This window comes from Danio rerio, chromosome 5 (assembly GCF_052040795.2).
Source record: "Danio rerio strain M-AB ecotype USA chromosome 5, GRCz13ab, whole genome shotgun sequence".
Taxonomy (NCBI): domain Eukaryota; kingdom Metazoa; phylum Chordata; class Actinopteri; order Cypriniformes; family Danionidae; genus Danio; species Danio rerio.
Window position 1 is genome coordinate 60,693,686 of NC_141025.1, and position 13,264 is coordinate 60,706,949.

At 35.5% G+C, this 13,264-nt stretch overlaps 1 protein-coding gene across 9 annotated transcripts in view; it reads left to right on the top strand.

Annotated features, from left to right (window-relative positions):
• Positions 1-143: 143 nt before the first annotated feature.
• The window catches only part of traf2b (Tnf receptor-associated factor 2b), a 29,723-nt gene continuing 16,602 nt past the window's right edge, over positions 144-13,264 (top strand). For 2 of the 9 annotated variants that reach the window (XR_015491824.1, XM_087254201.1), the window contains exons 1-4: positions 144-187; positions 1,984-2,204; positions 9,081-9,159; positions 9,426-9,524. Coding sequence is in view for 6 of the 9 variants with exons in the window: in XM_087254201.1 (XP_087110327.1) it covers positions 1,984-2,204; positions 9,081-9,159; positions 9,426-9,524 (399 nt within the window). In the remaining 3 variants the exon portion in view is untranslated. Of the gene's footprint in view, positions 363-1,983; positions 2,205-9,080; positions 9,160-9,425; positions 9,525-13,264 lie in introns of all 9 variants that reach the window. The other 7 variants (XR_015491823.1, XM_087254202.1, XR_015491825.1 and 4 more) reach the window with 5 other exon arrangements.

Below are 13,264 nucleotides of genomic sequence, written 5' to 3' on the forward strand. Positions count from 1 at the left end.
TATATATATATATATATATATATATATATATATATATATATATATATAGTCTTTTATATATAGATATGTTTTTTATGTTTAATGTTAAGAGAGACTGCCAGACTGCCACATTAAGCGTGACGTAATTAAGCGTGACACGCCTCATGACATAACGACGTTTTTTTTTTACAGTACTTGGAACTATTTGGTGAGTAACTTCTTCGTGTTTGTTCGTGTTTTCGACGTTCCTATTCCATCGAGTTCGTTACAATTTACTAGTATTTGAAAAGTCTGCGTAGTGTGGTGGTGCTGCTGCGAGTTGCCATTTTTACACACTCTCTCTTGGAGAACCAGGAAACAACCAATGTACGCTTCTTTTAACTGTATGTTGATTATTTATATATTTTATTTCGATTAACAGATTAATTTGTGGTCGCTATTATATGCCACGATACGTATGTCGAGCGTAATATATAGATGGATTTTTATTTTAGCGCGATTTAATACTTGTCTGTCTGTCTGTAACGTTAACTCGGCAACATATTTTGTTTTTGAAATGTGAACGCGCAATTTACAGTTTAGGCCTAAAGTCAGTTAACTTCGGACAAACATGGGATATTTTTGTGAGCTTATTGTTTAAGTTGAAGCGATACTATTGGCTGTTTAAGGTTTAAAACTTGCGCTAAAGTCATATTTTACATAGTAATCAAGCTGTTCTTATATTCATGGAAACTTGTGGCAAGCTCTAAAAAGGTCAGACTGAAACTGAAACAACCAGTTTTCAGTATAATAAGGAACTAACGACTGTTGTTCAAATTTTTATAGTTTACTCACAGCATGGTAATAACAGTAATTAGAATTCTTAAACATTTTCTTGAATAAATGTCAGTTGTTGACTTGGCCATGTCTGTCTGTCTTTCTGTCGGTTTAATAAAATTAAGAGTAAACTGTTGTTTTGTTTACTTCTTTTATTGTTGACTTATTCAATTTATAAACTATAGCCTGCTAGTTTTTATAGCCTACTTTATCTTACGTTATTATGTTTGTTTTTACAATATTTCATTAACTTTGCATTGTTTTCTGTCACTTTGAAACAACTTTTAAAGGAATCATATGCTGTGATTTTTCATGGTTTGTTTTTTAATTTTTTTATGTGAATTACAAACTGATCTAACACATTCTCACTATTATCCTCAAAAACGAAAGCCTCAAACCCAAAAGATATTCATTTTAAAGTTAAGACTTGCCCACACCTATTCAAAATGCAATGTTCAAGCATGTCACAACTCGGCGACTCACTCAGTGGGAAGCTTGTCAACACACTGCCCTAATATACATGCAAAAAAGAAGAAACTTACATTCTTGCTGTAGTTTTGTTGCCACCATAATGTGGAGGGACATCAGTGTTTTGTGAGGAAAGAAAATATATCTTGTTTGTATAATAAAATGTTAATACCAATCTATTATGTTATATTCGGGTCACTCTAGTAAAGTTGATTGATCATCTTGGTCATCTGCATTTTCTGGATCTGGTTTAGCTTTGAATTAATAATGTAACAAGGGTGTAATGCACTGGATGGCTGGCCAATCAAAGCATACAATGATTATTAGAACAATGAGTTTTGTAAAGCTTGGCATTTTTCTAAAAGGTCAAGCAGAGATAAGCTGCAATATGGAATGTAATTTTTTTTAACCTTAATTTTAAGACGTTGCACTACACCAAATAATATTTTTTAGTCACGTCATATAACCCTCTTAAAATTGGGCAGGAATGCTGAAAATGATCCATAATAAATGAATAATGCCATAATGCTAGTTGCTAGTATTGTAATGATTATGGGTATTGACATTAATAGTAGCAAATATGAAAAAGATATACTTACACAAGAACACACTGACATAACAGTGTCTATTTACTATGTTATTAAATTATATTAGGTCATATTTTCAGTAAAAATGAGAGAAATTCATGTTGAAATCAAGTTGTGGTCTACGTTTTTACAGATGATCAGCGCTGCAGGCACTCTGTGTAAATGGAAGGATATGGAACGTCCATCTTTACCATCTTCTCTGGACTCAACATTGCCTGGGATATCTCGAGAAGTGCTGTCGGTGTCCATGGAACCGAAATATCAATGCCAGCAGTGCAAAGATATTCTTAGGAAACCTTTCCAAGCACAATGTGGACATCGCTTCTGTGTGTTCTGTTTCAAACAACTGACCAGGTACCCAGAGCAACTCTCTGCCTCATGCTCTGCTTTATTTCTTTCCTCTCCATGGACATTCCCAATCCTTTTAATTTCTCGCTGGCTGTAGCTAAATTGTTGACCCACTCTTTGCCTCTTAATCTAAAGCCTGGTTTATACTTCTGCATCAAGTGACCGGCGTAACCAATGGCGCATGCAACGCGCGTAGCTGTGCATTTATACTTCTGCGCGCTGTCTCTGTTGGTCTGCATTAACACTTCCAAAACGCTAGTTGGCAGTGAGGTGTTAATGTTCCTCTGTGTCGAGTTTCTTCACCTGTGTTTTGTTCTTTCTGAACGCTTCTGGGATGTACAAATGGCTCAAACTCCCTCATTTTGAGGCAGGAACCGGCGGATGTGCAACTATGAGCTAAACACAAAACAAAACTTTCCATCAGGAGCTCCTTTGCGGGACTCCACACTTGTAAACATTCGCTCCATTGGGCTCGCGCTACTCGCGCGGCACTCGGTCCAGCCCAGACTCGTCAGCGCTACCAAGCCGACTAATCACAGAGCTTGCGCTACGCGTCGTTGCGACGTGTAGTTACATTTTTTGAGAGGTGCACGTCAGCGACAGCCACGGCGTAGGGCTATGAGTCAGCGCCGTAGCATACGCGTGCGTTTGATGCAGAAGTATAAATCAGCCTTAAATGGTACTCCATGCATATGGATATACAGTCTTCACTATAAACTATAATAACAAAATCTTCCCTCTTCCCTGGATTTATCATTTTCAGTTTTTGAGCTTTACCTTGCTGTTACCTATTTAGCTGTTGTTGATGTCAACGTTTATTTCATGAACGATGCCGATTTGCATTTTTTTTTCCATTTATTTTCTGTTTTTCTTGTTAAGTGGTAAATGTACTCTCTATGAGTAAATGAACATGCTCTATGGCTCAATCATGTGATTGTCATGCACGTTTATCTATAAAACTGGCTGTGAATCTTCAGTGCATGTGTTCAGCTGGAGCAGTGTTTAATACAAAGGGCCATAGCTCTCTGTCAAACTACGGAAAAAATGGTGTGCAAAATCATCATGGAGTTATCAATTCGCTAATAACTACATTGTAATATTGACAGCTGTTTGGCTACATTCCCTGTGAAATACACAAAGATCAATATTTGTTGATGTTAATACATTTTTTTTTACATGAGTGTGTTTTTTTACATGTGTTTGTGCTGCCTCTGCACAGTGTTTTGGTACATCTGTGCCCTTCAGGCTTTCTGTCAATATTTTATGCTTCGTTTACATACTTTGTATTTTAAAATTATTACACTGAAGTTTAAATTGTAATGCAGTTTGTATGCTAGTCGGGAACACATAACTGCTTATTATTAGTGTATAATAATTAGAAAATGAAGTAATTATTGAATGATTTTGCTGTATAAAGCTGTACAAGTCCTGCAGCACCACAGTTTCGAAAGGTAACAGAAATGTCTTACAGCAGTGGTTCCTAACCTTTTTTTGATATTATTGAGGACCCCCTCCACATTTAATGATATAATCGCTCATAAAGGTTTGCAGTAATGAAGACCAAAAATGTTTTTTGTAACTTACAATATCTGCCTAAATACAGATTCAGGCAAACTAACAGTGCTGGTACTGCTCGATCTCAGTGCCGCATTTGACACTTTCGATCACAGCATACTTTTGAATAGGCTGGAAAACTGGGTTGGGCTGTCCCCAACTGGTTCAGATCTGACCTTGAAGGGAGGTTACAATATAAGTATAGGTGACCGGTTGAGGTAGGTCGAGGTAGACAACCATGACATGTGGAGTTCCACATAGCTCGATTCTGGCACCTCTCCTGTTCAACCTTTACATGCTCCCTCTGAGCCAAATAGTGAGAAAAAAACAAATCTCCTACCACAGCTATGCTGATGACACTCAGATCTACCTAGCCCTACTGCCTAATGACTACAGTCCCATTGACACCCTCTGCCAATGCATTGATGAATATAACAATTGGATGTGCCAAAACTTTCTTCAGTTAAACAAAGAGAAAACTGAAGTGATTGCATTTGGGAACAAGTATGAGGTTCTCAAAGTGAATGCGTACCATGGCTCTAAGGGTCAAACAACAAAATGTAAGGTCAAGAATCTTGGTGTGATTCTGGAGTCAGATCTGAGTTTTAATAGTCATGTCAAAGCAGTTAGTCAATCAGCATACTATCATCTCAAAAACATTGCAAGAAGATGCTTTGTTTCCAGTGAAGACTTAGAGAAACTTGTTCATGCTTTCATCAGCAGCAGGGTGGATTACTGTAATGGCCTCCTCACTGGCCTTCCCAAAAAGACAGTCAGACAGTTACAGCTCATCCAGAATGCTGCGGCCAGGATTCTGACCAGAACCAGAAAATCTGAGCAGATCACACCTGTCCTCAGGTCTTTACACTGGCTCCCAGTTACATTCAGAATAGATTTTAAAGTATTATTACTTGTCTATAAATCACTAAATGGCCTAGGACCTCAATACATTACAGATATGCTCACTGAATACAAACCTTACAGATCACTCAGATCTTTAGGATCATATAAACTAGAAATTCCAAGAGTTTAGTCAAAGCAGGGTGAATCATGTGCACCAACAGTAGGCACATTTAAATCAAGACTGAAAACACATCTGTTTAGCTGTGCCTTTACTGAATGAGCACTGTGCTACGTCCGCAGTTTAGATTGCACTATTATGTTTTTATCTTCTTTTTCATTCTTTTATAACACATTTTATCTGTTTTTATGTTTTGTTTCATTATTTTTATTATTTGTTTTTATTTTTCTTATACCTGTTTCTTTTATTACTGTTTATCTAAAGCACTTTGAATTGCCACTTTGTATGAAATGTGCTATATAAATAAACTTGCCTTGCTTTGCTTTGCCTTACATAACAGCTTTATTGATTAATTATTTTTTTAACTTCTTTAAAAGTGCAAAAGTTAATTTTGAATTAAAAAAAAACTTTAATTAAATTTAATGACCATAATTAACTTAGGGGCCAGTCATCTACAGTAGCACATCTTTACATGTGCAAGTTAATTGTTAATATCAATAGAGGTGCGTGGCTTGCGCACACATTTTGGGAGCCACATGCCTGACTTCACCTCTAGTTTTTTTGACATTGACTTGGTATATCCCAAGGTTAAGTAAGGTGTCATATTCTGTTATAGGGAGTTGTCTAAACCACAATTTTCACTCATTAAGCCATCCGTTTTTGACTTGGTACATTTTGCAAATCAAGTCAAGTTACCGGCATTTGCAAAGTGCTTTATCCAATGTAGATTGTGTCAGCTGCTTTACAAGGATGAAACTTATAAAAAGTTGGATAACATTTTTTTTTAGTTCATGGGTCTGATGGAATATATAAATCAGGTAGAAGAATAGAGCAGAATGCTGTTAAACGGTCACTGTTAAAGGACAATCCCCTGAAGTGCAGATCTACCAATGGCAAATAATTAAAACTCCACCAATTGACAGAAATGGAGAAAAAAACCTGGGCATAAGCCAGGCTTAGTCAGGAACTAGTCTACTAAAAGGTTGATAGCCTTGTGATTGATGAGCTCTGTTATGGCAAAGGTGCAGGCCTCAAGTATGTCCAAAGTGAGTGTTCAGACTAGCCAAAGGGATTAAAGTAAAGGACTTTTTCCATCACATAGGTCTTTGCTGAGAATCAGTCTTGTGGATTTGACTAACCAATGTCCTCTAGTGGAAAGTGATGTTTGCAAATTTACAGCATATTTTACCATGCTAGCTATAGTAGAGCGGTCTAGGAGACCCTTTTAAAACTAGAATAGTAGAAAGTAAGGAGTATGTAATTTTGGTAAAAGGAAAAAAAGCAGCTCACACTGCTGTGTTGCCGTTTTTTTTTTAGTTACTGCTGGAGGGCCTGCAAAAAGAGAGTTGGAGTAATTTAATTGAGATGCAAGCAGCTACTGCTGGATAAGAAGAAAAGTACAGTTCATCAGCACAGAAAGAACTGCCATGTTTTTGAAATACATATACTAGTGATCTGTAGATAGTAATGAGGAGTGGTCCTCATACCGAGCCCTGAGGCATCTCAGTGGTTAGATGTTGCGACTTATACATCCCAACCTTAAGACCAAAAGCAATGGACTGATCCAATAATATTAGAGCCAATGATTTTGAAAGCTGCTTTAGAGCTTTAGAATTTGGGAGAAAGGCAGAAGGGTTTATCTGAGCCTGGTTTAATGCTAAAGAGCATGAGGGTGAAGAGATGTGATAATTACAACTATATGAGTAAGTGAAGACACAACTAAAGGAGAAAAGGATATGAGATGGGAAATGTGTATGTTTATGTTTAGGTTATTTCTGCAATAGTTAGCTTTTGAATGTAAGAAAATAAATGCCATCAGTGAGAAGAGATCATCATTCATGGTGTACTTGATTACTATAGTCATATTGTGTTTGATAATTTTTTGATAGTATGACAAATGTGTGACATTATATCATGTGTATTAAAAATGAATGATGTTTTGTAATGAAGTACATGGCTTTCTAGCCAACTGGAAGGATAAGGCATAGAAATGAATAAATATTCAAATACTTTTTATAAATAATGATAAAACGTACACTGGTAGCCCAACATGGCCAAAACACCGCCAACGGTGAAAGCAAAGCAATACATAAGCTCCAGGCTCTCATTTTCTTCTGTCGTCATTATTGCTTTTATGCTTCAGCTTCGCAATAATGCCCTTCACGCCCTTGTGATACAGTTGTTTAATGTTCTTTTTAAAAAGTATTTGAATTTTAAGAACTGTTTAACAACAAACTGTTTTGTTGTTTCTGTTGCAAGAAATGCTGATATTATAGACTATATCTGTTTGATTTAACTTTTGCTATTGTCTATACTTTGAAAATTGACCGTTGGCTATAAACTAAGAGATTTGTTATTAACATTATTTTATGAACAGTGAAACTCAGATGGAGCAATGAAGTTTATAGACAGGAGGTTATGCTACAACAATACCATAATATACAGTATACACTGAAAACCCTAATAAGCTGACTGAGCTACATTAAATGAGTAAACTCGTTGCCTCAATTTAAATAAGTAATGGAGTCTCCAGAACTTGCATATTGAAGTTTATTTAACTTGCCGGTTTTGTAGACTATACATAAATTGTTCAGTTCACCAAACTTAGTACTAATATATTCACTTCTCATACTGATGGAGGGAGCGATTCGTTTGTGAATGAATCTCCGTTATGAACGACTCCTTCACTAGCCGACAAGTTTCTGGCACCGCAGCATCTCATTGTCATATTTCTTTTGCATTGTTTGCTGATTTTATTCAACAAAATTTGCATAAGCCGAGTATTTAGTTCGAGTTGGAGCTACTTTGCCTTATGGTGAATGCAGTAAATGACTGTATTATCATCAATAACGTTACCTGTTTAGCACAAAAGTTCAGAACATACAAAAACGTAAAAAACTTAATCTTACCTATGAAATGTTCTGCCTTTGTGCTTTGTTTTCTTTGTTGGCTCGTTACTACACCCGTAGACAGCGTCCCGCATCTTCACGTAATAACACTGTCTTGACTAGTGCAGTTGAATGACATTTGTCCTGTGAGCACTGTACCAATGTGGAGGCGCTATTGACGCATGCTCAGGGTCCCTATGCGATATCTAGTGTATATATATCTATGTGCTTTTCATTTGATGCACCTGAGCTCAACCACTCTCACTGGCAGAGCTATGATAAAACAAAATACTATTGGCTATTTTTTTAAAAGGGGTGGAGCTACTCTATGTCCCACCCTCTCATCATGTTTCGGTTGACATTACATCAAACATCGAATAAAAATGCATATTTGAAAGCACTTCACGGAACCTTAAATGTTCATGATTTAGTAAGTGTGGCTTTGGACAGTTGCATTTAGGATCGCCTACTGCACCTTTGAGTACTTTGTGTTTGTGTTCTGTCTAGATCTTATTCTTTTAACTGCTTTCTCGCCGAAGTAAAACAAAACACTTTATCTTTAAATCTTAATATATATACCATGAAAAAATTTTCAATTAATTTTAAACAAAAAAAAGGAGCCATTTATTTACATTATGATGAATAATTATACCTGAAGCCATTTGTTTTCTGATTAAAAAAAAAAAAAAAAAAAACTTCTACTTAAAAGGTTGCACATATTAGAATTTTACAGTCAAGACTACATTTGTGAAAATGACCCATTTTTTTCAAAGGATTAATAATGATTTTGAGCTCACTACAATTGAAATCTTAAGTTTATGCATTTTTATGGTACATAAGTTAAATTAACTCATTTTTTTTAGTGATAGGACCAAAATGCAACATTTTAAGTTATGTTCAGTCAACTTTACTTAATTTTTTAAGTGAAAAGAAAAATAAAAAGTAAAAAACATAAGGTTTTTCAGTGTAGTGTATAATGAAAGTATACAGTATATAATTAAATGGGTACAAAAACCTTACCGTTTTTAAATGTCCTATAGCTTATTTAAATGTCATACACGCTTTAAAGCATTCAGTCATTTCTAACCCTGTATAGAGAGTGGTCAAAAATAAAAATGCTCTGAATACTCAGCAAAATTTCTTGTAATCCTTTCCCACAAATGTAACATTTTATATTAGTGCTACTGACACTTCAGTCTTTCCGTTATTAAAGCACTTCTTGTTGCATAAAATTAAACTTTATTGCTTTACAGTCTTAATAAAAGCCAGAGGAAAAGAAAGAGCTGTCTATTAATGGTTTCCCATATCTGTGATGTTCAGAGACTGCTTGTTTGTTAGAATTGTTAGAATCTGATTATGTTTCCCATATCCTTCTCAGAGGCTGCACTGTTAAAGTTTGCAAAATATTTTTTTCATTAGCTCAGGGCCCATACCCTGCGAAGCCTGTCGTGCTGAGGGTATATTTGAAGAGGAAACGTCTGTGCTTAATATTGCAGTGGTAAGCCTTGATTCTTAAATTACACCTCCTGTAAATGTATACTGCTTTAGTTTATGGTAACTGCTGTTCATATTGTTCCTGTTCATTATGTTCCTGTTCCTGTTAAAGATTATGATATTGTTAATTGCAATGACAAAGTTACAGTAAAACAAATCCTAATTGACACATAACTGCTGGCTCTGGTGTTATGTTAAAAAGTGAATGAAGTACATTTTTAAAAGGTATTAATTAATGATACAAATGTCATGGTCTTTGACTCCCCATAGGCATTTCCTGATAATGCAGCACGAAGAGAAATTGATAGCTTGCCTGCTAAATGCCCAAATGAAGGTTGTAGTTGGTCTGGGACACTGAAGGACTTTGAGGTAAGAATTCACCCTATAGTCAGGGAAAACTACTATGGTTAATGTCGAGTTCAGACTGCACGCTTTTAAAAGTAGTCGTGTCACAGATGTTTTCACACTGCATGACTATCTTGGCTAGCGTATTGTCACTGCTGTGTTTACACTGCAAGATAGTTCAGCAACAAGAGGTTTCACACTGCATGACTTTACAATAGGAAGAATAGCCGACAACTTTGTCCAAACTACGTGTCACATCTAAAAACATGTAGTATACAGTATATATGTTATTAACTACATAATGAGAAAGAAACTTTTAATGGGGTAAAAAATATATATATTTGCTCACCTGGGGTCTCATGTATCAACGCTGCGTACGCACAAAAAATTTGCGTACGCCAGGTTTTAACGCTCAGAATCGCTCACGTTTGGATTTACTAACAATGAACTGAACGTGGGAATGTGCGCAGCTCCACGCCAGCTTTATGGCTGGCGTACGCACATTTTTTGTGCTTGTCTGTTTTATTTCCATTGGCGACTCCTAGAGGCAGTTGTGTTAAATTCCTCTCTACAAAGTGTCTGAGCCTTGCAATGGCAGCTGTATGAGACGGGTTCATCTAGCAGGTATTTAAGGTTTCCATACCATATAGTTGACCAGCTAAACATTAAAGCACAATTTGCAGCGGTCGCCTGTTTTTCCAATGTAATCTGAGCTATCTACTGCACGCACATTGCTATAAAGACACTATCTGAAGATGAATTTGCATGCGTGAATCAGAAACATTTCCATTCAATAAATGTGCAAATAAAATATGATGCACAAACTTAATATTGATTCCTACTTGTCTTTCTCGTGATAAATAGTTGGCAAAATCTGATATGTAGCGGTGGGAAAAAGAAGAAAGAGTTCATAATATGCTGGATTCGAACCGAGTTCATACTTGAACGTGTCAAAACATGTTGACATGCGTCTTACAAGCTGTGCCACTGAGACTGTAAGGGGTAATGCAACATTTTACACCTATAAATCACACTATTTCTTTTCTAATTCACTCAGTGCGATGTTCAGACCCAACTGTGTTGACCGCATCAGCTAAACTCTCCCACTCAATTTTTTTCTTTTGTTGTTAATTCCGGAGAACAAACTTGCAAATAACACCGCTTTTCTCCGGTCTACCTCCGAAAGGAGCACCTACAATTCACATTCTGTTCAAAGTTTCTCTTCTTGCTTGCTTTTGACATTGCTTTTTTCGTTGGGCTTTGCCAAAGTAGAGTCATTTGCATATTCATACGGGGGAGGAAGCAGGGAGGGGTTTTGTGCTCGTGCATGTTGCGCTCAGTTTCACGTTCATTCAGATGTACAAAAGAATATGCGTGAGATTCGGCGTACGCACTGTTTCATACATCTGAATTTTTTCTGCGCACATTGCGTACGCAATGATTTAGTATGATGACCCCTGGTCTTTGAATGGAATTAGCAATTTCTCCTCAGCTTTATTCTTTTTTGACCTGATTGTAATATTGCTCACATGACAAATTTCCACTAGCTTTTCCTCCATTTCTTGGGTCCAAATAAACTTTTGGATAAAAATTTTCCCGCTGGCCTGCAGATACCCACACTAGTGAATGCTGCTCTCTCATGGGCTGTAGGTGATTGCTGATGTTATTTTCAGTCAAAACACATTTCACACGGCATGATTTGAAAAGCAGACAGCTCCACATATTTAGCATGCCAAATATCTCACGGCGCATCTCCGGCTCATCTGCGATTCTCTCAGGTCGCGTCTTTGATAGTTCACATTGTGTGAACAAGCACCGATTTGCCTGTGATTTCAGGCAATATTTGCCGATTTCTCAAAACCTGTCGACGAGTCAAAATCGTTACAAAAATCGGCTAAAATCATGCAGTCTGAACTCGGCATAAGGCAGCAAATACTAACTAGTAACTTTGATGACCTCTTGCCTTGCCTTAGATAACCTATTGTTTGAAAAACTAAATTCATATATCTATTTGGTTTATTTGGAAAAGATTCTATGACTTTTTGGAGAATCTAAATGGTGACTCTTTTCTTGAACTTATAGAGATTGAAAGTATATAAATTACACAAATATGTTATTGCTGTATTATTTAATATTAATATTATTATTTATTTATTTTTTCTTTCAAAGTGTGTTGTTATTTTGAATCTATATTATTCTAGCTGTTTTGTTTTTGTATTATTTATTTTAATTAAATAATTGTTTTTTCTATTACTTTTACTAAAACTTAAACCTTTGTCAATTTATATGACAGTGTTTAAAAAAAAATTGTTGTTCAAAAAAAGCATACAAACTAGTAACTAGTTTAGTTAGTAACGAAGTGTAACCTTGCTTTTAAGCAAATAGCTCGATAATAAAGTGACCTAAGCATGAGTATGCTGTCAGTTCAAAAGAAAAAAAAATTACTCAGCAATGACAGTGGTGTGGGGGATGGGTGGAAAGTCCCAAAGCTAACTGGAAAGTACCAACATTGCATTGCTTATTCAAAAGCTAGGAGTTTTTCAAATCATGTACAGGGTACTTTTTATGACTAAGTTAAAAGCATGATCACCCACTGTTTTACCTTTTTGCATAGCTATAATTAGAATTTTTTTTATTTTTATTTTTATTTCATTTTACACTTGAGGAGCATTATTTTCTTAGCCAAAAGATTTTGTAATATTTTTGTTAGAATTGTTAACAAATTCCATCAATTGAAATATGTTTTGTTACAAGATATTTATAACTTGTGAACCTATGAGATTTGGATTGCTGATGCATGTACTTACCAAGTGTCTTGTATCCAAAAAGCTAAAGATGATGTATCATCAAAATTGCCTTGGTTTAGATAATTTTTTCCTCTGCTTAGCTTGTAAAAGTTTTACATACTTTTCTTGTTGCCAAACAGTTTATGATTACATTTATGATTGTAGGTTGTCAGACTATATGAACGTGTATACAGTGTATAAAGAGAAAAAATGGATGCACACAATAAGACTCATCCAGTGTTGTTTACCATTAATCAAAAATAAAATAATAAATGTCATACAAAAATGTCAGAATTTTAAACTAATCCCCTTATGAATTCTATGTCTGTGTTGTTGAATGAGATACTGTGTCTGATATCTGAAGTGTGTTTTTAAAGAGCTTTTTGCTTTTTTCTTTTTGTTTGACTCAATAAGTTTGTGTTCTCATTGTACTTGTTGTACCCCCCTTTTATCAGTTTGGTTTATTGGTTCTTGGTTAGTTGTTAAAGTTGCACTGCAGGAAAGTGTCTCAAATCTTCTGACAGTGTCAAGAATTTCTTTGGAAGAAGAATTTTATTGAAATGGCCATTATTCATCTGTCAGTCAAACCAGCATTTAAAGACTACAGATTTTAGCCCTGGATTATATGAAGCCTTTTTTTGGATAAAATAAAGTCTAAGACAATTAAATTGTGGTAAAAATGTTCACAGTGTATGCATATAGAAAGACATACTAACATCAATTTGTGTGTATTTGACTATTTAAGCTGAATCTGTTTTTGAAGTCTAACAAAGATATTTGTATTTGCTTATTTGAGGTGTGGATTCATTTATTTATTCAACCTCATGCTATTGTAAATGGATGTTTATAAATTTTTTTCATGTGCAATACCTTCAATTCCATGCCAGAATTTGAACTCTGGTAAGCACATTCTGTTTAGTAATTGGTGAACATTTTGTAGACCGTTACAATAGGTCACATATCAACAAATATTTTTAT